The sequence below is a fragment of the Protopterus annectens genome, chromosome 8.part0, assembly GCF_019279795.1.
Source record: "Protopterus annectens isolate FY-2018-M chromosome 8.part0, PAN1.0, whole genome shotgun sequence".
In the NCBI taxonomy this organism is placed as follows: domain Eukaryota; kingdom Metazoa; phylum Chordata; order Ceratodontiformes; family Protopteridae; genus Protopterus; species Protopterus annectens.
Window position 1 is genome coordinate 937,674,738 of NC_056741.1, and position 25,964 is coordinate 937,700,701.

At 37.8% G+C, this 25,964-nt stretch overlaps 1 protein-coding gene across 1 annotated transcript in view; it reads right to left on the reverse strand.

The window, feature by feature from the left end:
* Positions 1 to 11,058: 11,058 nt before the first annotated feature.
* Positions 11,059 to 25,964, reverse strand: part of LOC122809166 (sodium/potassium-transporting ATPase subunit gamma-like) — a 525,290-nt gene continuing 510,384 nt past the window's right edge. Inside the window, exon 6 of the mRNA XM_044080454.1 lies at positions 11,059 to 13,105. Within this exon, the coding sequence (XP_043936389.1) occupies positions 13,086 to 13,105 (20 nt within the window). The 3' untranslated portion in view covers positions 11,059 to 13,085. The remainder of the gene's footprint in view (positions 13,106 to 25,964) is intronic.

Here is a 25,964-nt window from a genome sequence, read left to right on the forward strand (position 1 = left end):
TTGATATAGAGGTGGTATAATGATTGGCCTAAATTAGCATAGTCATTAGATGAGGCTCCTTTGTGAAGTAGTGATCTATCTATGCCTTTTTCCATATAGTGTGGACATTATATTCATTCATTAATGGATCTAATAATTGTCTATGGCAGGGGTCATGGTTTTCAGTTTCAGGAGTTTTTTTTTTTTTTTTACTGATGGAGCGAATATAAGTTTTAGAGAGAAATAAGATGAGTTCTAGCAAAGGTGACAGATCTCCCATAGTATTGTTTTTTTAGTACGAGATGATGGAGTATATGAAGTGATTGTTAAATTTGTCAGTTGTTTTTGCTTGGGGGTTTTCAGATGATGGTAAGGTTGTGATAAATGCTCAACATAGTTATGGATTGTTTTGATGGGTTTCCTGCATGCTACAACTCTACAGTTTTAAGCTGAGAGTGGTTGTACTTCTGAGGTGCCTGAAATATCATACATTTTCCTGATCTTTTTTTTTTTTTTTTTTTTGGAGTTTGCCACTTTGTCCCTTAGTCTGTCAAGGTATCTGTCAATATAAGCACAAACCTCTAACTGCCATGTATAGCCAAATAATGATGCTTCCAAAACAAAAAGTGATGAACTTTTTATTAAACCTGTTGTTGTAGTAGTTAAGTGCTTTCACCCATTACATATGGGCTTCATTTTCGTTGACCGACGCTTTTTTCATTCAATAAGCACAAAATTCTCAGTTGCAGGAACAATACGTCTGTGTTTGTATGATGTTTTTAATTTCATTCGTTGATGGATCTAAATGGATAATATAGAAATAGTTATGCATTAATTACCTATGTTGTCATAATATCTATCAGGTATAGAATAACGGCAGTCAGAAGTCATTTGATTAGAAGCAAAAATTTGTTCAGGGAGGTAGCAAAATAAAGGGTCTATATTATAATCGCAAAAGCTGTCTTTCGTGAATACATGTTCATCAACACATAAACGTCGAAGAACGAGAACAGTGAAGTACCAAGAGAATGAAATGGAAAACGCCGAATGCATTCCCGGAAGTAACAGCACCATACAGGTAAGGTAAACCTAACTACAAACCTTACCTAAACACTTTTTCAAATGTTTTTGCAGGGGGGTAAGCACCCCTGTGCCCCCCCCCACACCCCTACTTATATATACTAACTCCGAGACCGCACTACAGTGGGGAAAAGGATTCATTTTCTCATCCCCATGATCACCCTGCTGGCCAAGAAAATCCATTCAGCAATCTCTATTTTGTTCTTTTGGTACTTCTCTGTTCTCGTTCTTCGACGTTTATGTGTCGATGAACATGTATTCATGAAAGACAGCTTTCGCAATTCTAATACAGACCTGTAAAACGAAATGTAGAAAATTATTTTTCAGTCCTGACAAAAGATGATTGCTTTATGGTCTTTTAATTAAATTCTTTATTGCAGTACTGAAAAAGGGGTCAGTAACATTCATACGCAGCTTTGGAGTCATTAAACTAAGTGGGTTACACTCTTACCAAAGATTCCAAAACATTTTTTTCCTTTTATCTCCTAAAAGGAAAAACAACTATTTCTTGCAACTGAATTTAATTTCTAGGAATTTGTTCATTGAATTGTAGATAAGTGGTAGTCAATCTGTTTACAGGCTATTACAAGCCTATCCAGCAATCTAGATTCAAAATTTCCTTCCACCCTCAAAAATGCAACACAGATTAGACTGTGGCCGAATTTTAGACTTTCTATCCCATTATCTCATGTCACTTTGAAGGTGGCAAAGTTGCTATTCTGCTTGACTGGAAGGGCAATTTTTTTCCAGAGATGGGAAATATGTTGGGATACGAATGTATCCTGTTAATTTATTTTATTTATCTATTGAAGAAGTTTATTTCCTTTCAGTAGAGAAGGAAGGGTGGGCAAAGGAAGCAGCCGTCCCAGGCACAAAGTGTTAAGGGGCACAACTGGGACTTCCAGCATGCTTTTCTATGTACTAGAATGCAGTACAGACTTTGTATAACTGATTTGCTTGCTGGAAGTAATTAGGGACTGGTGCAGGGTAATTGACGAGCATGCTACAACTCTCTGGTTCGTTTAACCAGGGATATGAGGAACAATTTGTTCTGAGAAGGAATTGGAGGCCAAGAAGAAATGGATCCAAAATCATAGCTCAAAAGACTCATGAAAGAGTCTATAAGAGACTGATTAAGGATTATTGAAGGTCTTGAAATCATTGATCTGTTAATTATGGATCTCAGAGCACTCTCAAACCGAGTGATATGTTTAGACCAATATATAACAAAATAGGCATTATATTCAATTATGGGGCTGATGGGATATGAATAAAGAGGATCTAAGGCATGTTTCAGTCAAAGGGAGATGCCTTTGGAAATTAGATAAGACAGCTAAATGGGTTTCAAAAATAAAACAGAGACATGATGATTAAAAGATAATGAATTATCAACAAGTGTACCTAGGTCATTTACAACAGTGTGCAGTTGGAGGGGTGTGTCACCTATATTGCAAGATATGGAAATATTTTGTTTACCTAATGTGAATTATATTATATTTAATTTGAGACCACTGTCTTGCATCAGCTATTAACATAGTCTAAGCCATGTTGAAGCAATTGCTAGTCAGTGGAAGACTAAATAACAACATCTAATAGACAGCCATCTGCAAACTTAGGTAACCATAGGGCAGGAGTGTTGGCCTGAAGGTTTGAGATATAGATGCCAAATAGGAGATTTCCAACAGTGAGCCCTGGGTTACATCACAAGTAACTATTTTTGAGAAGTGCCACCAGAGACTCTTATCACATGGGGTCTTACAGATATACAGTTAACTTTCTACTGCATAACATATGGATTTACATTCATATTTACAAGTTAATCAATAGGATCTTCAAGGGGAAATAGTGCCAAAGGTCATAGTCAAGCCCAGATACACTGTAAGTACTGGGCAACTGCCATCTACTACTTTAGTTACTTTTTGAAAGAAATTAACAAGGTTAAAGAGGCAGAACCAGTCTTTAACAAAAACTGAAGTGATGTTGGGCCAGCGTTATGAGGATTTTAAATGTCCACATTAATGATGCTTTAGATAATACAGTCCATGTCTTTACATATGAGGTTAGTGTGCCTAATGACTTTATAGTTAACAGGGTCTTGAAAGTACAGTTGTGTAAGTAAACTTAGCATAACAGTACATGTTTAAATGATCACTGCTGCAGTAACCTTTGAGATATGGGTTATATCCTGCCAAGGATATAACAGCCACCCAGCTTCCAAAGCTTCAGGGCACCTTCCACACTCCCAAACTCTCAGGCAGGTTGAGCAGAGCTGACTAAAAAGACAGGTTTGGGTGTCAAGCCTTTCAGAGTTTTCATACCAACAGAGGAAGGTAGTATAAGCCATGAAAGGGCAATGCTAAGAAAAACAATAAAATAAACTTCTACATTCTGGCATAAATAACACATCAAAAAACAAGGGGAATAGAGAGAAGGAGCGACTACTGCAACAGTGACCATTTAAACATCTACTGTTATGGTAATTTTACTTACACAACTGTACTATGTTCATTATATTGATCACTTCTGCAGTAGCCTTAACTATATGCGTAGATTACCTGCTTTACTACATTTGAAAGGCAGAATGACAAGAGTTCAGGATCCACTGGAGAATGGTCCTAACAAAGCCTGATCTAGACCTAGAGAAGGACTCAAGCTTATAGTACTTTTTTAAAATATGTAGAGAGGACCAGGATGCAACTTCTAGAATACTTCTAGTATCCATCCCTTTCTTAAAAGCCACAGATGTAGCCAAGGCCCTGGCAGAGTGGACCTTGTACCTGCCTTGAATAGTTGTGTCGTGAGGAGTTTAATAAAAGGTATGCCTTAGACAACCATTTGGAAATAGTTTGAAATGATGCAGGTTGTTCCTTCTTCTTAACTTCACAAGACGTGACCAATTAATCTGAATCTTAGTACCTGCTTCATGTCATCAGTAAATAGGCACCTAAAGGAAAGTAAGATCTATCATCCAGGCAATCAGTTGAAGTTGATTGGTGTCAGGGAGTATCCGAGACCCCTGTTCTTGTATAAATAGATCTAGTCTGGGAGGAAGCATGTGGTAATTGCCCCTTGCCATTTCTAACAGAAGGGGGAACCATGGTTACTTGGGCCAGAAGGGAGTCACCACAATGATCTTGGGACATTTCTTCAGAACTTTCAGAAGTAACCTGGATATTAGTGGAAAAGGCGTAAAAACAGACAGAAACATTCCTGTTCAAGGAAATGAAAATGCATCTGTCTTCCAGGCCTTCTTGGATGGAGTCCAGTAGCAGAATCTTGCTTGATGATTGTTCAGAGAGAAGGCAAATAAGTTTATTTGAGAAACTCAACTGGCTTGAATATACTCAACACATCACCTTTTCCCAGTTACTCACAGTACACAAAATACTTCACCATCTACTTAAAATGTCCTTGCTGTCAAATCTCATCCAATGGCATGTACCAAATAGAACCCTATGATCCTCAGAACTGAAACTGATTTTTGCTAATAAATATAATAATTATTATGCTGACTCACTATTCTCTGTTGCCATCTCCAAGGCATGGAACAAACATCCAAACCACATCATGCCCTAAAATATCACGTAGCAGCATGTAAACTATGCAACTGTACCACAACTACAATTTAAAGTGTACATTCCAAACTCTGTCCACTATAAACACTATAAAAGTGTACTAATACAGTATTTTTGATTCTACTCACAGTATCTTGAAAACATGTATTTCCTTAATTTGATATGCTTTGTAAATAATGTTTGTTGATCAGTTGCTTTGAAATGTGTTGTAAATAAATGTTTGTTGACCATTTTTCTTTTGAATTGTTAAAATGTCTTTCTATACTTCCTTTGAATATTTTCTCCCTGGGTCTCTGCTGAAAATGGGCATTTCAGTTCCCATATGGACCTTCCTGGTAAACAAAAGTGTGTTAATAATAAAATGAATAAAAAAATCCCACAGATGGATCAAACTGTGGAAGACTAATCTTATTTGCCACACAATTTTGCTCTGATGATGAATGTAGGATGCCTGTAGAGTGAAAGTGTGTTTTAAAGCTATATCTCAAGCTAACTTGGCTAGTCTGCACAGAGTGTATGACTTGGTTTCCCCTTGCTTATTGATGGGCCACATGACTGTGGTATTGTCTGTATCAACTTGAAGAGGTCCCGGGGACCAAAGATTATTCAGAGTTGAATTCCTTGATCAAGGCAAGCACCTCTTTATATTTATGTGCTTGTGTCAGTCCTTGGTGTTCCACACACTTTGCACCTTTATCCCTCCTGAAAGTGCTCCTCAAACAAAGTCTGAGGCATCTGTGGTGACTCTCTGCTTTTGAATAGGAAAGGAAAAGGGTAGACATGGATTTAAGGATATCTGTTGTCTCCACCAATTGATTTCTCTTCTGACAAACCCCAGTAATGGGATTTGAAAAAAATAGGGGTATTGGCATTGGGAACAAAGAAACTTCAGATACCACTGTATCTTTCTCATGCAGAGTCTTGCTACAGGTATCATGCAGATCATGAATGCTATGAGACCCCAAATCCTGAGGTATTCCATCACAGTGATTGAAGTTTGATTGGAAAATCCTAGAAATAGATTGAGATTGGAAGAAAAGCGCTTTGAACTGAGGTGTGTAGTTGACATCCCATGAGCACAATCCTGTGTGAAGGAAACAATAAAGACTTCTGAATATTTTCTTGGAATCCCAGATTGTGTAAGCGATTTCTCACTCAAGAGAAAAACTCCTGACACCTTGAAAAAGACTCTGCAAAGATAAGCAAGACATCTAAATATGAAAAATGTAGATATACTGTAGCCTGCAATGAGCTATTACTGTAGCTAGACACTTTGTCCAAAGGGTAAGGAACAGAACTGGTAATATGATCCAGTCACATAAAACCTTAAGAAGCATTTGAAGTCTGGATGAATAGAGATGTGATGATAATCATCTTTTAAATCTACTATTACCAGGAAACCTGAAAAAGGAAGAAGAGGTAATAGGTAGTGAAGTGACATTTTGAATATGTGCACTATTACAAAAAAGAAAGATCCAGAACTAGTCTCTAAGCATTTTTTTTCTTTGGCACTAAAAATATCCTTGAATAAAAACCCTTCTCCACCTGCATAGAAACTGGTTCTATCACTGCCCGGGACAGCATGAGATGAGTGCTGATGGAAAAAATAGCTTTGTCTTAAGGATGAGGAATTACCCACTGGAAAGAAGGAATTTACTCTGACTGCAATATGTAACCTTGCTGAATGATCTTTAGAACCCATTTATCTGAAACTATATGGTGCCAAAGAGAAAACTAAAGATTCAGACTTTCTGGAAGAAAAAAGGGACTACCAGGGTGGGAGAGGGGAACAGGATCTCTTAAATAGTCATTTTGACTTGATGGACTGCTCTTGGTCTTGAGATTTTGAGAATCTTTTTGGAATTCCCTAGCCATTTTGTTTTATGCCAAAACTGGATGAGGGGATAAAAAATCCCATAGAAAAATTGGAAAAGGAGGGCTAAAACTGTTAGAGATTCCCTGTATCAGTTTGCACCTTTCATCACACTTTTAATCATCTCTGCAACAGAGGGGGCAAAAACTAAATCAAAGGAGAATTTAAAATCTCATTGTAACATAATCTGGGAAGTTTTGAAAAGGCAGCCATGTAAATCTCCTCAAAAGAACAATTAGCCATAGTCCTGGAAAAAGTATCAACTGAGTCATATACATGCACTGTAAACAGTGAATAATGACTTGTACAATAGACAAAACTAAATTATTTAAAGCAGATGTTGCCTTATAAGAATAAACTGCAGGAAAAACATTCATCATACTCTCACAATTAATCAGAGCAAACTTTAACATATGAACCTGACAATTCAAAAATTTGAAATCAAGGTTGCAAAAGCATGCATTTTTTCCAATACTTATCAATAATCTTCCCATCCTTATCAAACGAAGTAGGATTGGAATTAACTGTTTAGCAGCAGTAGGATTAGCTAAAGCTATAGCTGCTGGGTCAGGTTTGGGAAGCGTGTATAAAAATTTAAAAGACTGAGGAATTTTATACATACTAGCTGCTTTTTTAGGGGCAGCTGGCTGAATATCAGGAAGATTGCAGGCAGTACACACACATATACACACATCCTCTAGAGCTGACAGAACTGAAGGAAAGGGTAAAGGTTCAGGAAATACCTTATGTAACAACTCATCGCATTTTCTGAGGGAGTGAGAAACATCACTTTTCTCATACTGAAAACACTGGCACATTCTAGAAATAGTCTCACACCACAGGGTGAATCAGAAAATGAGATTTCCTCTCAGTCTGAATTAAAAATATGACGAGAAAGCCCAGTACCTGTCCCTTCATCTTCCTGTCAAGATTCAGGATCTTTAATCTATTCAGGAAAGGAGAAATCCCTTTTTCTTTTACCAGAAACCATTTTAAAAGAAGCCTGAATTAAAGAATGAACGACGACCAAAGGCTACTGGACACAATTTATACTCCTTGAAGGCTGTTTGCCAAAGTGATAGAGAGTTTCATTGTGTTTTTCAATAAACTGTGTCCAGTAGCCTTTTTGTGATTGTTCATTCATCTTTTTTCTGTTTAGATTTTTGGTTTATGGAATAGCCTGAATTAAGCCCTGATCCAGATGGAATAAGTATGCTTAGTTTTTGTTTATTTTTGAAAAATGGGACCAAGTGTGTTATTAATGGCAGCAGCAACTTCCTCAAGGATCGGCACAGCATTCTGACTAAATAGAGAAGCCTTCCCTATTACCTTTCCTAGGACCAACAAGAGTGGCTCTGCCTTGCCCACTGTGGGACCCCAGCAACGTCAGAGTACATGGCTAATCCTCAGTGTATAGAAGCTGTAGGTGCTACACCACAGGAATCTGGGATAAAAGGTAACTGGTCTGAGGTATTGGCCACTACAGAGTCACCCACCCTCTGGATGAGGCAAATTGCTAGCCTGCTGTGATGGCAAAGGCTGTAACTTAACATTTTCTTTTTGTGTCTAGAAGAAGGAATGACCATGAAACCAACAAACTGTTTCACTGTCAAGCCAAAAATGCTGCTTCTTTCCCCAAGAAAACAAGCAGCAAATGCCGGTAAAAACTAAGTCATTAAAAGTTAGTTTTTTCACAGACAAACACAATAGAAAACACTTTAATACACTTTTCAGTCAAAAAAGTGAAATAAAAACAATTTCTCCACAGAAAAAATGGTTTTCGATTACTTTAAACAACTTTCATTTAAAAGTACAGTACTGTCTTGTGACATTTTGTTAAAACACCAACTTCTACCTTTAAAACAACTTTCCTGAAGAGGAAAGGGTTAATAATAAACAAATACTATGCAATGGAAGGTTTGTCTCCAAAGGGAACTTATCTGCCCAGGAAAAGGAACAGCTCAAGCTGACCATTGATCCTCGAAAGCCTCAGAGGAGTAGTGGCAGGAAAGCTGTGAAGGGCTTGGCTTCCAAACTTGTCTTTTTAGTCATTTCAATTCTAGCTACCTGAGAGTTTGGGTGTGTGGAAGGTGCCTTGAAGCTTTGGAAGCTGGCCAGCTGTTATATCCTTGGCAGGATATAACCCATATAGCTAAGGCTGCTGCACTGACCAATATGATCAGCACTGGGTGGTACAATTATAGTTTCTAGACTTTGGGAATGTCACAAGTAGAGAGGCTTAGCTTAAAGGAACAAGAAGATGTTCAGATAGGCTATATTTTCTTTTGATAACCAGGCAACCTCATAAGTTATCAAGGCCCATGCATGAGGTATTTTTAGCTTTTGAAATAATTATAAGAGGCGTCTGTAACTGTAAATTCAGTGAGATAGTTCTAACCGTGAGAGGAGTAAAAGTTAAATTAAATGTGTGCACTGAAATGTTAGTTATTTCCTTTGGGTCAGGGTAGGCAGTATTATTCAGACTAGCACTGAATACTGTTTGATGTGAGTTTGTATCTTCATGATGTAGATAAAGAAAGACTTACAGCTATTTTTTAGTTTCACTGTATATTTCTAGTTTGTATTCAGCTTTGAGTCACTTCATGGTTTCCTTAATCTGTTTAATAGTTTGCTTAAGTATGCTTTTAAGATACGTTAGATGAAACCTATTATAAGCATAAAACGGAGGATTAGAGCAAAATCTATTTAGGTCACCAAGTAATTGAAGATGGATTTATTTATTGATATCCTTAAACACAGAGATATTTGTGGAGGGAAGAATCATCAGTTTTAAACAAAAAGGACACTGACTTAATGTTTGACTTAATGCGGTAAGATGATACATATGGAGTTGTGCAAGAAGTAGGCTTTTGTACAAGCATGTACAACTGCAAAGAAAACAGACTGTTCCTCATACACATTCTGAATAACTGCTGGCCCACATATATAAACTTCTGTTGATGGTGGCAAAACACAGCAGAGGGCTTTAGCATGTTACAAATACTGATTAACACTAATTTGCATAGTAATTCCCATACTGTAAGGTGTGATCAGCATTCATGTTCTATACCACTACACAATTTTCAATGGACAACATGGTTTTAACAAAAGGAGGTTTAGATTAAATGAATAACATTTTATTTATCTGTTTGTCAATGAAATGAGATTGTGATAAAATGAAACAGAATCATATATAGATAGCTAGATAGACAGATAGCTTGATGGATATACAAGTATATATGAGTGCACACACATGCACATGCACACACATATCTAATCATTTTCCATCTGTATGCTTCGATGTTCAGTAGGTTCTCCACACATGCATGCACTCACGCGTGCGCGCGCGCGCACACACACACACACACACACACACACACATTTTTATGTCTGCATACTTCACTGTGGTCAAGGGCTGATTTTATCTTGATGAAAAGTCTGGCCAGAGTGCAGAAAGTATTACATTTACTGAGAGAACACAATTACTTCAAGAAAGCAAGAAAGGAATCTCAGACTTCATGATTCTTTGATGTGCAAAAGTCTCCCTTTATTATTCTTACTTTTTCAAACTGCGTCCAGTAATAAACACTCTGATACAGTCTAGTCATCACTGGCTGAGCTATTAGCCTTTGTTCAGAAGTTGTTTTCAGCACCATAATGTCTTGTAACCATTTTCAGAAATGTATAGTTCAAATGTCATCCGTGATGGTACTGCTCAGTCAGGATTTTGTGTAGCCTTACCTTTTTGCTTCATCTTTAAATATCATTACAAAAGCAAGCTTTGAGTGATGTGACCAGTTAGTGTATATATGCATTTCTGCATATCACAGACTAAAGTTGTAACAAATATCATGAGAGGTAATGATCTGATTCAACTGCAGAGAAAACAGACTGTTCCTCATACACATTCTGAATAACTGCTGGCCCACATATATAAACTTCTTTTGATGGTGGCACAACACAGCAGAGGGCATTAGCATGTTACAAATACTGATTAACACTAATTTGCATAGTAATTCCCATACTGTAAGATGAGATTAGCATTCATGTTCTATACCACTACAAAATTTTCAATGAACAACATGGTTTTAACAAAAGGTTTAGATTAAATGAATAACATTTTATTTATCTATTTGTCAATGAAATGAGCTTGTGATAAAATGAAACAGAATCATATACAGATAGCTAGACAGACAGATAGCTTGATGGATTACAGATAGATATGAGTGTACACACATGCACAAACACACACATATCTAATCATTTTCCATCTGTATTCTTTGCTGTTCAGTAGGTTCTCCACACACACACACACACACACACACACACACACACACACACACACACACACACACACACACACACAAACACACAAACACACAAACACACACACACATACACACACAAACAATTTTATGTCTGCATACTTCCTTGTGGTCAATGGCTGATTTTATCTTGATGAAAAGTCTGGCCAGAGTGCAGAAAGAATTACATTTACTGAGAGAATACAATTACTGCAAGAAAGCAAGAAAGGAATTTCAGACTTCATGATTCTTTGATGTGCAAAAGTCTTCCTTTATTATTCTTACTTTTTCAAACTGCGTCCAGTAATAAACAATCTGATACAGTCTAGTCATCACTGGCTGAGCTATTAGCCTCTGTTCAGAAGTTGTTTTCAGCACAATAATGTCTAGTAACCATTTTCAGAAATGTATAGTTCAAATGTCATCCGTGATGGTACTGCTCAGTCAGGATTTTGTGTAGCCTTACCTTTTTGCTTCATCTTTAAATATTATTACAAAAGCAAGCTTTGAGTGATGTGACCAATTAGTGTATATATGCATTTCTGCATATCACAAACTAAAGTTGTAACAAATATCATGAGAGGTAATGATCTGAATAAGGATATATTGTTTTAGTTTCTAAAGCAAATATTAAATGTTTTCCAGCCATGATTAATAATAATATATATATATATATATATATATATATATATATATATACAAACCATACAAAACATTAGTAAACTATGCAGGTTTCCAGGAAAGAGTAAAACTAAGCAATTTCACAACAGCATTCCATAACACAAATATAACATTTAAAACACCTGAAAGTAGTTCAGCTATATGCTGAATGTTACAAGAAAAAAGAAAAAACAGTGCTCCCAGGTTATAATACAACTAACCACAACAAGCTCCAGATTATATGACATATTTCTCTTAGAAAGTATGCTTAGATACATAGCCTGGACCGACACTTAGCTCTACCTTCAATTTGGCTGAGAAATGCTCTGAAGATACTCGGCAGTAATTGTACATTACATTTACAGTGTTATTTTATGCGCCTACAGCAGTGATATGACTTGGTTAAGCATTCAGACGCAAAAAGGACATTTTACATTGTATAAAATCTGGTAAGGTTTTAACAAAACTACAATAGATGCTGATTATTTGATCTACAATTTAAATGAGAAATAGGCAGTAGAGCATTGTTATTATTTGCATTGAACTGACATCCTAGAATGAAACAAAATTGGTAACATGACTCAGCAACAGGCAGTAAAATGTCATATTGTTCAAATATATTATTACATGAAAATCATACAAGTGACTTAGCTGGTAACTAGATATGCTAAAAAGTTGAGGAAAAATGCTGGCAATAAGGAAGCAGATTGTGATTTGCTAAAACAGATATGAAAAGAGACAGGAAGGAGGCAAGAGAAGACAAAGATGTCCAACCAACAGTTGATTGGATTGTGCATGGAAAGACCTGAGACAGGAGGGCATGGCAGTGCATCAAAATCAGGACAGTTGGTAACAGTTGACGGACTTTTCTACCCTCTTGTAAAATGGGAATAAGGGAACTGATAATGATGATGATAATCTGAGCAGTACATGTATCCTGCATGATTTTTAAAAAAGTAAGAAGTTAAAATAGTTCACTCAGTATAATTCATAGTGTTTCTTTATGACTTTACCAAACTAAATAAAATGTTTAACTGAAATGATGTACTTCTTTAAATTGTCTTGTTTTTAAACACCTATATTTAATTATACATAAGTTATTTGTTTTGTACAGTAAAAACAATAAAACTCTGAACCCTGTTTCACTTCATGTGGAAAATAAAGTGAAACATCACATACAGTGAGGGTTTTATTTATGTTAGGTACATTATAATGTATGGGAGCACTGCATACTTTGATCTTACAGAAAATATTGTATCTGATAATAATTTACCAACATAAATTACACAAACCCCTTAGTCCCTCCACATTAATAACAGAGAAGAATTTTTTTTTTATTTTATTTTTTTTTTTTTTGCGTGCCACCAATAGCTTGAAAGTGCTTACATTAGCATGCATCAAGGTATTGCAATTCACATTGTCAAAGGAAGCCAACGGGCAAATTTGAAAAAGCCCTTGTATCTGCTTTCTGAAATCATTGTCTTTGCTGAAATTTGGGTTCCAGCATTGACATCTGGAAAGTTTTCTTTTATGTAAAAGGAGTCTTGAGTCAGTCACCCTCTTCCTTGGCATAGCAGCAATAGGTGCAATTGAAATACTTCAGTGCAAATCACTCTAAATGGATTGCGGAGGACCTGCAAAATACACAGGAGACAAATAGTAATGTCATAAATAATGAATTCCACATTCTCTTTCTGCAAATAAGTCCATTTTACAACCACATTTCCCTAGCAGTTACCTATGCTACAATTTTTATGTTAAAATATTACAGTGAAATGAAAAGACTATACAAATCTTTATTTTTGGTATTTCTTGACATGATAATTTCACATATCAGTAGCCACGATCGAATGACATTGATGAATCAGATTTGGATTGAGAATGTCTGTCACTGTCTCCATAGATTTGAGACCTCTGAGTTAATTCTGTCCATTTTTGAGATGCATGGGACGTTGGAGCCTGAATGAGGAGTTTTTGAAGCTTACCTAATAAAAAAAGCTTTTAATTCAATTCATTTTGACTGAATGTGGTCACTGGATCAAGGCTCACTGTAGAGCCAGCAGATGAAATATATTGCAACTATTACTTGAATTGATTAGTGAATCCTTTGTTCATATTAAAACACATTTAAAAAGTTTATTATTCTTGTTAAAATTCATATCACCTTTACTATGTGAGAAACTTCTTAAGCCTCAACACTTTTTGTGTGTGTTTCAAGTTAATTTACCTCTGCTTGTGTCAAAATGTGGTAAGTAACAAAATAATTGTGGCCTCATACTTTTTAAATCCAGTGGCAAAAACCTGATGCTCTCACAACAGAAAAGAATGGCTTAAACACAGAGACTAAAATACTGAGTCAAATGTGCACTAAGGTAATTATGATGCAAAAATATAATAGACCACATTTATGAGTTGCATAATACCAGGGACATGGAACATTCTCCACAATGATGATAGACCAGGGAAGGGGGCATCACCAAATTACTCATATGTAGTTGGACGGGTATGTGTTCTGCACTATGCCAGATGTAAAATAGAATGTCCAGAAGTTAAGTTATTAAATAGAATCATCAGGTTTCCACCATTTGCATTTGCACAGCTGGATTTTTGGTATCCACCATGGCATACTTGGGCTAGGGGCAATGCATGGTATGGGGAATGAGTGTCAGCAGTTGCATCTTTTGCCAGCATGAAAGACATGTTGCCTTAGAGGTGTGAAGGACTGACCACTACCCTATGTACAAGAATGAAGGTCTGATGGTAGTCTCACAAGCAGCAGCTTACTTTAGCATGCATTCAATATCCTGCAGCTAGGCTGTGGAAGCCATCTGATGACAGAGGGCTCTAGTGGCTTCTGAGATGGGTTAAATGGTAGACAATGAACCCTAATTACTTCTGTAGGATGGCAGATAGGTTAGGCAAAGGATGATAACCTTCACATTGATAGAAACGGTGCAGCAAGGAGCTATAATCACCTTATTACAACATGGAGGAGGTACAGTAAATGCATGGCTCTGTTGGGTAGTCAGGGGACACGAATCAGCTAGTCACTGATACACTATGTGTGCATGTTTAAGGGCAGTATTTCACTAATGTGGCAAAATGGTGACTGTTTACTCAAGCATGTGATAGCCTAGGGTGAGTGGAAGTGGGATGGGGATCACTAAAACAGATGTGAGAGAGAAAAAGCATAAACTGCTTACTGAAAAGGGTGCACAAAGGTGGTTGTCATGGTTATGCATGGTACACAATTCAGTGACAGGACAGGTAGAAGGAAGAAATGCATAATATTGGTGTTGATTATAGCTTAGGAGCTGTAGGTGCCAGCTGCAACTGGATTGAATTAGGAGGCTGATGGTTTGTTATTTTCATGAGACTGAAAGGTTGATGCAATGCCATTTGTTGCCAGCTTCTATGTAAAGAGAACAAAGGGGATTTGTCTGATCCACCAAAGTTATAAACCTAGAATTCAACTCTGCTACTAACCATATCATCTGCAACAAAAATATGCATATAATAATCCTTTTTGTAAGGTCTGTTGAGGATAAGTGAGGCTAGTGATAAAATTAGGAAAAATAGTTGTGGAAAAAGTGGTATTTCACCGCTAGTAAGCATCTGTGTGCATTATACCATAATGGGCCAGATTAATGAATGTTCCAAAAAGCCTTTGTGCATTTGGTATTTTAAAGAGAATTTGCCACCTTCTGAATTTCACCAAAACACATTGAGGCTGACATTTATGACATGATCCTTTGCTAAACATGTACTTCAGAGCATTTGGCAAAACATGAGCTGCTATTTTTACATTTTGTCATTTGGCCCCAATAAAGCTCTGTCAAGTAATCTTTAAAGATTTCTAGAATATCACCTCTACCATACAATTTAACTCCTGTGGATGAGTGCTCAATCTCCTTCACATTGAGCTTAACTACACCATACCAGAGTAGTCATAGCTTTGATATGAACACAATAAAAATCACATGATGACATGCAGATGTTTTACAGGTGAGATTTTTTAGAAAGGAAGTGGAAGAAAGCTGGCTGTATTTATAAATATAATATTCATTGCTTAAGGTTTTCCTTCAGTAGTTGTAGCAAATGTCTTCCCTTTTTAGATATTGTTGCAACTATCAACGGAAACATTTACAAGAAGAACACAGATAAAAATAGATGTTACACTTTTGAAGCTGTGCCCCTTTCCTTACCATAAATTTACTGTATAATTCATTTCTAAAAACTTGGAAAAAAAAAGTAATCAAGCTTTTTGCAATGGAAGTAGTGAATTAGTTTTAAGGACAACTGTTTAGTTAATATAATACAAAATTATTTAGAAAGAACATAAGCAATGTGATTTGATATAGATTTGGAGATGCAGGATGTGGGTTGCATCTCTACCCTATGAGGGGTGCATGTGGGTTTGCTACACTGCAAAAATATTTTTTATATTTTATATTAATCAATATTTTGAGTCTTCAGGACTTTTTATTTTGCTGGACTAATTTCTGAGAAAAATGGATCAATATAGGGTGTAGAATATGACAAAGATTCTTAAAATGAACTTCTTTTTCTGAAAGCTTTACATCTCTGTAGTACCCATTCATTAGTTAGTATACACTTAATTAATTACCTCCCCTTCTTATTTAATTAACTGGGTCAGCTAGAAGAAGGATTTTCTGACTATGGTAGAAACATGATGATCAAATGAGAGAAAGTTGTCCACATAAGTACCCATATCTTTTACAACCTTCTCTGGCAGAAGAGAAGTACCATTTATAATGTGAGGCGGGAGCAGCTGTTTTAATGAATGATGTTTGCATTGTAAATATATTCATACTACCAGAGATGCTGCTGAAAGCACTAATGATTTTCTTGTTATCTCATTTCTGAATAATTAGTACCATCAACATTATAATGAAAAGTAAATGAGAAAAATAACTTCCCATAGCAGTAAACGTCCAAATACAAGAACTGCTGCTGTAGTATTATTCATAATAAGTGATATTTGGCTGCAGGTGGATATTTCCCCATCTCACCTGGCTTGAAGACCATTACTTTTCCCAGGGTCTTCTCCCCACACTGAGTCCCATCATTTGCTCTTTTCAATATGACATGAATAAATTATTTCCAGGAAAGATGCCTGTGAGTGGAACCCAGATCAGAGATAAATAGTGATCATAGGAAGAATATGCTGTAGCTTGCAGACAAAACACCACACACACATACAAACACACACATCTCTTTTACAAGAACAATTACATTGACCAGGGAAGGTAGATGGAGTCTTTGCTGAAGAATGATCCAAGTATTCTACTGCTATGGCAAGCTATTACAAAGCTGTTATATGCTCATCTCAAGAATCACTTCTGCAATAGTATTCATAATAATGGAGAAGAGCACTAAATCACTACATGCCCTACCTTGGATTTAGCATAGGTTCATAGGTGATTACTAAGCTAACAACCATGATTTTCAAATGTATCTTTCAGGTTTTTATACCTTAGGGTTGTTTATGAGATAGATTTAAGCTTGGTCATGTGTGAGCAGGATTATTTAGGCTTCCTCTGTCTATTAGAAATAAAGGTGGCACACTGGGGAAAATCTCTGACTCTCCATCCACAATTCCAAGTTATGCTAGAATTGGGTTAGTGAAGAACTCTGCTTGACATGGTTGGGCAGCCTGTTCCAGAGAAGGGATAATTTATGAGGCACAGATCTCTCTCTCTAACATGTCAGGTCTACAGTTAATTATTGAAAGGAAACTTCCTCAAACCTCCATTCCTGGAACCAAAAACATTGAACATGCACTTCAGTGAATGTGTGCATCATTGAATGGTTTATACAGGGAATGGAACTAGTTGGCCAACACCAGAAAATTTGCCCTTTTCCCCACTTAAGTGCGATCTCGGTATATATATAAATATATGTGTGTGTGTGTGTGTGTGTGTGTGTGTGTGTGTGTGTGTGTGTGTATAAAGTATGGGGGGACACAGCTCCTCCACCTGGGTGGGTTTCACATAGTCCAGTGTGTGTGATGATATAATGCTGGCTAAGATACACACCGGACTATGTGAAACCCACCAGTTGGGGCCTGCAAGCCCACCCCCCTTACTATATATACCAACTCAAAGATAACACTACAGTGGGGAAAAGGGCAAATTTCATGGTGATGGCTAACTACTTCCATTCCCTGTATATACCATTCGATGATGTGCATGTATGTTCGCTGTCTTGTGTTCAAGGAAAGGTGGTTCACTGAATTTTCTTTTTGATGGTTAAACATAGACCCCAGCATGTCCTATTTATGTTGTAGGTGAGGTTTAGGTCACCAGATCAGGTAATTCTGATTCTGTTTCTTTTATGGATGTGTAGCAGGTCCATCAGTGTGGTATCAAAGGATGCTTTGTAAGCCAGGCATAGATCACCTCTCAGCAGCCTGTAGGATACTGAGTTTAGGGACAGGGCTTTGACATGGTCCAATTAAGACATGTTGTTTATGCCATGTATGAGAAGCCTTTGCGGATGCTCCACTTGTTGCATATGCTTGGTCAGGTACATACTGAAGGGGACACTGTACTTATTAATGGTCTGATAAGGGCCAAGTGACTGAGTATAGTGGAACAATAACATTCATGGGCCTACACATACCATGTTTATAACACAGAATGATTTCCTTATAATCACAGACACATGATGGTCAAAGGCCAAGTTACTGTCAAGATGTGTTCCCAAATCCCTTACCACTAAGTCTATTCTTAGAGTTGTATTATCAGTGAGGTAGTTTCCAAAGGTAGCTGCCTTCCCAAAGGATACTATTATGCATTTCTTATCTCTAAGTTTTAGATTGCGGCTATGGCACCAGTTATTTATCTATGTCAAACCTTCTTGGAGGATATTTGTATCTTTGGGGATTCTATGACTGCACTCAGTTTGCAGTCATCTGCAATCTTCTACAGCCAGATGCCCTTGATATTGACCTAGACATCAAAGAAGTAGATGCCTAAATGAAGTGGCCCGGCACTGAGCTCTGAGGGGCTCCACTAGTAACTGGCATATTTGTGGATGTAGACTCCCCTATCCAAACTTCATACATTCTATCTGTGAGCCAACTGTCAATCCAGTGGGTAAAATAAAGACTTACACTAATTTTGTGAGCTTGTCAACAATGCCCAAGTGGGGTATTATGTCAAATGCCTTAGCCAGGTCAAGGAAGGCAATATGTACCATTATCCCCTTGTCCATTGCTTTGGTGACCTTTTCAAAGAAGTCCAGAAAATTAAGTAGGCATGCCCTGTCCTTAACAAAACCAAATTTGGTTGGATCCAGTGTATTATTTCCATGATAATTCTAATTTTTTTCATGGCATTGGATACGAGACTATTCAGACTTACTGGTCTCTAGTTACCCAGGTCCATAGATGGCACACCTTTGTGCAAAAGACTGACAGTTGCAGTCCTATATTCACATAGCATAAAGCCTGTGTGGAAGGTACTGCTAAATATTGATTCTTGTGGCCCACGAGTATGGAAGTCTGAAGTCACTGAAGGGAGCTTATCCCTTTCCTGGCTTTCATGTTGCTTCTTCATGTAAAAGTGAGGAAGACAGAAATAAGGAAGGTGACCTTCTTTGGCAGGAGCAAGTGCCTACTTTTTATGTATCTGTACTGCACTGAAAATGTCTTAACATTGGCAGAGGATAGTTCTGACTTCTGATAAGTGATGGAAATATCAAGGTTTGAGAGCCATTGATGGATAGATTTATAGCATTTGATATCTCCTCTTGCAATGGGAACTGAATCAATCAGGTAGTGTTTCAAGTTCAAGTAGATCTGTATCCCTTTTGAAGAAAATGGACTAAACCTTTGTTAAACACCCCGGCACTACTGTACAGCAAAAACAGACAGGGACTGAACCTGAAGTGCTGGGATTCCACCAGGAACCTTAGCAAATTTCTGTGACCTTTTAACATAGGAACATTGAGGTAAATATCTTTAATATTCAAACTGACCATTAATACATTTAGAATCTTGAAGGGCGACTGTCAGTTTGCATCGTAAATTTATAAGGTCTCACAAATGTGCTAATGATAGACACAGAACTGTAAAGAGGCCATTTTGTGCCCGAGACAGTGGCTGGAGAAATGAGTAACAGTACTGCACTCTTACCTGACCTGCAGTACTTCAGCACTAATATCACACCCACTGATAGCTTTTGTCTGAGGCAGCTGACCTCTTTGCCCCACCCTTGTTATGGCACTGTGTTTACAGGTAGAGTGGAAGTGTCCAAAGGCCAAGAAGCATTGTGAAGTAGAACCCTGTTCTTTCCTTTTCTGATGAGACACGTTCTATTGGTACAGAAGCATGCAGGTAGTCTAACACTGGGTCTGTTAGGGCTGCCTGGTCTAGATGAATCTAGGATATCTCCATAATGGTTCAAAGCTCCTGAACTCTCCTTTGCATCCTGACAAGTAAGCTCCCTCTTCCATGTATTCATGGCCAGCCACGCCACTGACTGCTGTAAAAGGCCATTATTTACCCTATTATGCTGGTAGGATACTGATGGATGGAAGAAGTGCAGCCTGACACAGACTCAGGTCTAAAGGTACTGTCCAAGATGGAATGGATCCACTGCCACTTTCTTTACTCTGTTACCTGTCTCAGACATGTACTCTATTAAAAGGCCTCCCTCAACAACATTCTTTTGTTTGAAGTATTTGAGCCCGATTTGTTCCCTATGAAAATACTACTGCTTTGTTCAAAATTCCATTTTGTAGTTAGGGGTAAATGGCTGAAAAAAAAGATTTCCAGTTAGGACAGTCATTCCATTCTCTGACAGTTTTTCAGCTATCTTCTGAGAAGATTTGTCAAAAATCAAGCATTTACCTAAGATTGCATTAAGGATTTGGCCCACTGATATCCTGTAGTAGGTATGTGTACCACCTTAAAACTCTTCATGAAGCAACTGTCCTAGTAGATCCATGTATACAACCTATCCACACTATATGGTGTGTTTACCTTTAACAGTCCATTCTTAAGGAAGCCTTTTGAATAGATTCCATCAGTTCTTACATTCATTTCAATATATGCCCCTCTTACAAGAACATGTGGGATTGTAAATTAATTGCCCTTATACAGAGAGTAGCAGCAGTATAATCTTGTCATTTTGTCATTAAGAATGATGTAATTAACTGGGGCCAAGCCAAACCTTCAGAGTATCAAGGAACACAACCAGCTCTAAAATACAGTTTGTGCAGCTATATTAGTACTTTTCTTCCCTACACAAATATCAGAGTAACTTGTTTTGTGTGGGGACTGGAAATGGATTTTCTTCAAAGGCAGTAGGCTTTAAGTACTTAACAGCTCTAGACACGTCTTTTGAGAGTTAGATATTTCTTTAGAGCATTGCTTATAATGTTCACACAGTTAGGGAAAAAATGCCAAACAATGGGTGTTGTGAGACCTGATGCCACAGATGGAGGGATTACCATGCCTAGAAGGGTGTTAGTTCCCTGATAGTGCCTACTATGTCAGCTATTATTGCACATTAAATTGTTTTTATTTGTTTTGTGGTTTGTTTCTTTGTTTGCTTGTTTTATTGTTGTTGCTATATATTTTTGATGCAAAATAGATCCTCCGCCTAATGCTTCAGAGTTGCTGTAGCTTATGCAACTGCTGCTAGAGGAAGCATTTAACACACAAAATATAAGCGTTATAAGTATTTGTCAGCAAACACTCACATAGAAAGTCAGACATGCAGAGGCACATACAGACTCCCACACACATATAGGTGTATACATAGTAACATACACACACCACACGCATGCACACGCGCACACACACACACACACACACACACACACACACACACACACACACACACACACACACACACACACACACACACACACACACACACACACACACACACACACACACAGTTTATCATAATTTTTTCAACAGAAATGACTGTCGATATCCAAAAAGTAAACCGCATTATCTTGTAAATAGAAACATCGACATCCTATTATGCATGTGCTGAGAAACAATCTTATCGCATTCAAATTTTAAACAATCAACAAAAAACATAAAAAACATAATTTTTTGCAGGTTACAAGTCTCCCTACTAATCCATACTACCCCATGCTAACTATACAGACTAACTCTGAGATTGTAAAATCACCACGGAAAGGGAATATTCCTCTACCCATGAATTGTCAGTCTTGAACATGCTGACCATCTTATATTGTCAACCAAATGTGGTTGAGTAAACAGATGTGAAATAAATTCCCAAGCGACCAAACCAATGGAACACCACACACCCATGCACAAAGAAAAACATCTGTGTACATACATGCATGCACACCCACTCATGTGGGCACACACACAAATGTGGTTATCACTTCCACTATGAGTAGACAAAAGTGAATGCACTGAGGATAGAAATCCCTGCTTTGCATGGGGACAAGCCCCCCCCCCCCCCAACTTATATGTACTAGCTCCTTTCTGGAAAAACCCACAACAGTGATTTGCTATAGAGGAACTCTACTCATTACTGAGTTTAACTTCAGGCAATTGAAGCTTGTGCATTCAGTCTTTGTCCACCAGTAGGTTACACATGCTTTTTAGTTACAGCCACTCTCTTGACTGAATACACTTCACATCTCATTGAGATTAAATGAATAAAAAAAATCATACAGTACAAGGAACTGCAACCCCCCCCCCCCCCACCATGCCTCTCAACAGTACTTGATTTTGCAGAATGGCTCTGATTTTGCATCGTTCTTAATCTGTCCCTCAAAAAATTGTTTATTTTCTAGTATATTGCTGTGGATTATAATCAATAAAAACAGACAGTGCAGTTTCACACATCTTATTAGTTCACATAATACTTGTTAAAACTGTTGGAATGCTTCTTGCCTTACTGAATTCTTTAGTAAATGGTAATGTAGGAATCACTGTTCACCTTGAACCAACAATCAAGTAAAATAAAATAAAAAAATACAAAGTATCTCCAAGCTGGTGCCATTAAACTAAACTTCTTTAACAAACTAATAACAGTTGGTTTTACTACTGATAATAAAGAGTTTCAAGAAATTATCAAAAACATTGGAATGTTTTTAGGGGTACTGAAATACTAAGTGAAGTGGTGGGTAAAGCTCCCAGATTTGTCTACAAAAGTGATACTACTACTACTAATAATAATAATAATAATAGTAATAATAATAATGTTAATAACATTTTGGAGAAATGTGGCAAAGAGAAGAAGTCAGTGAAAAGCACATGTAAAATGCAAGGAAGGAACCTATTCATGTTTTCAGTGCAGACAATGCAGATGTATGGCTAACAGTCCATATGTAGTTCATTCATTTAAGAGCACCATAGTTGGGGTGAACAGGTACACTTGTGATACTATAATATTATCTACCATGTGCAGTGTACAACCTGTGGAAGTTTTTATAATTGTATGACACTCAGAAAACCAAAGGGCAGTGTTTCAGAACATCTGAGGTGCATTAACCCTTTATAAGCACAATAAGCAGTGTTTGAATTGCAAAAGATTTACATTTTTTTGTATTAGAAAAAGAGTGATTTTTGAGGTGGGGAACATGGATACTTTGTTATTAGGGTGTGAGCTGGTTTGGCAATTCAGTTTTAATGCTTTTAACAAACCTCTTTTGAACTGAGTGATTAATAATAACTTGATTTTTAAAGATAGTGAATTTCTTTACAGAAATGTCATTTGAAGATAACTAGGGATGGGTTCTCTTTAAAGTGAAAAGGAAGCCAAAGAAGGGGTAATGTCTGTGACATGCATCTGTCTCTCTAGCATGTTTTGTTTGGGTCACTGACTAGGTTTAGATCCCTAGATCAGGTGACCCTTGCGCAGTTTGTCTTGCAGATGTGTAACAGTTCCATCACGTCTGGATTTGTGAGTGCCTTGTAGGTTAGGCATAGGTCACCCCTTCATAGCCAGAAGGAGAGAGAGAGAGTAAATGGTTAAGGCTTTTAGTCTATACACATAGGACATGTTGTTAACATCCTGTATTTTCTTTGTGAGGAACCTCTGGTTCACTCCAGCTGTTTTAAGTGTCTAGTCAAGTACAAGCCAGATGGTGCATTGTACTCGATTATTGGTTTAATGAGGGCTGAGTATAGTAGGACTATAACTTCCTTGGATCTGGATGCCATACCTTTACTTACAAGCTATACCACACAGAATGGCCATAGAATGACTTCCTCACCACTGTAGGCATATGGTGGTCAAGTTTCAGGCTACTATTTATCTGCCTACCTAGATCTCTGACTTCTGAGTCTACTCTTAGGGGTGTGTTATTAATGTAATTTGCAGTGGTCTTTGGCTTCCCAAAGGGTATGATAATGCAGTTTTTTTTGTATTTAGTTTTAGGTAATGGTTCTGGTGCTAGTTATTCGTCTGATTTAGACCATCATGAAGGATATCCAAATCACTGGGGGAATTGATGACTGCCCCAAGCTTGTAGTCATCAGCCATCTTTGTCATCCAGTGGCCTTCTATATTAGCCTTGACATCAGAGAAGTATATTCCAAATAACAATGTTCCCAGCACTGAGCACTGTGGTACACCATTAGTAACTGAACTCTTCCTGGATATGGATTCACCCATTTTAACCACATGTGTTTTGTCATGAGCCAACTGGCTACCATCTACTGTTGTAGGGATTTATGCCTAGTTTTGTGAGTTTATTTAAAATACTTAAGTGGGAATTGTGTAATATGCCTTGGCCAGGTCCAGGTAGGTGATATGTCCTGTTGTACCCTCATCCATGGCCTTACTGTCTTTCTCAACAAATCTACCAGATTCAGTAGGCATGACCTGCCCTTGAAAAAGCCAAATTGGGTCAGGTTCAGTGTTTGGGGGTTTCCTACATCAGTATTTAGCAGGACCATGATTATTCTTTCTATGGCTTTACATATAAAACTAGTTAAACTCATGGGTCTGTAAATTCCTGGGTCAGTAGATGGTCTACCTTTCTACAGAGGGATGACTGTTGCTGCCCTCCACTCTAGCAGGACAAAGCCAGTGTGTAGGTTATGGCTAAATACTGATCCCAATAAGCTTGATACTCCCTGATTATATCATTGTTCCCCGGTGAAGCCACATTTGTAGCTTTAGAAAAAGCAGTGGCAACCTGTTCTTTAGTGATAACTAATGGGGGAGTGGTGGAGAGTATTTTTTGGAGAACTGGGGGTGATGTGGAGGTGAAGTTTGAACTGAATTTATCAGCCAGCAGATTTGCTGCATTTTCTGGCTGAGTATAGGTGATGCCATCCACAACTAATTTCCTACATTGATGGGTGTTGCCCTTAAGATAATGGACACAATTGAAAATGCCTTATGGTTATTCTTACCTTTGGAAGCCATTTTTGCCTCAAAGTCTGCTTTTGGAGTCTTAACTAGTTCCCTGATTCACTTGTTTAGATTAATGAGAGAATTCTTGTAATGTTGTGCACATTTCCTCTTACTTCATGACAGGATTTTCTTTCTTTTGTTGTACAATCTATTAATGCCAGGGTGCACAAGCATGGCTTGATTTTTCAGTTTGGCCTAGGTTAGGGTTGGCCTTTGGTTAACTGTTGCCCTAGGCAAAAGGTCTCCACAGCAACCCCCCCAACAGCACATGATGCCCCATCCTGATGTACTTATAGGTTCATAGGTTCATACTAGGCTATCTGCCCTAGGGCATTTATAAGCCTAGCCAGAATGTGTTTGGCTTTCGCCACCCATTTTAAATTTATTTTGCTATGCCCTTTTTCGAGGTTAGTATACTGTGCCTCTGTCTAACAGTGACACAGAAGTGATACCCCGGGTAAACCTACGATCTCCCATCCACTCATCAAGATTCCTCTTGAAGAGAGTCAATGAGGGACTCTGCCTAACCTGGACTGGGATTTTATTCCAGAGTGAAGGGAGCCTCTGGGTTATGAATCTGTCCCTCCAGCATGTCCTATTTATTTCAGTGCTGAGGTTCAAGTCTCTCGAGCGCGTAGCTCGATGGGATTTGGATTTTCTGAGGTGCAGCATGTCCATTAATTCAGGGTTGGACATGGCTTTATACGTCAGGCACAGATCGCCTCTGAACAGGCGGTATGCCACTGAGTAGAGCTGGAGTTTCTTTAACCGGGCAGCATATGGCATCTGTTTGAGCCCTTTGATCCTCTTGGTGACGTACATTTGGGGTCTTTCCAGTTGCTGCAGGTGTCTGGTAAGGTACATCCCAAAAGGGGCATTGTACTCAATTATGGGCCTGATGACGGATGAGTAAAGAGGCACGATGACCTCCCCTGATCTAGATGTGAATCCCTTCATGATTAGGTGGGCTATATAAAATATTTTTCTAACCACTTTGGCCACGTGGTCGTCAAATGAGAGATTGCTATCAACTTGGGTCCCCAGGTCCCTAATTACTTCTTCTGTGCTTAATGGATTACCACCTATGTGGTAATTTGTGGGCAATTTG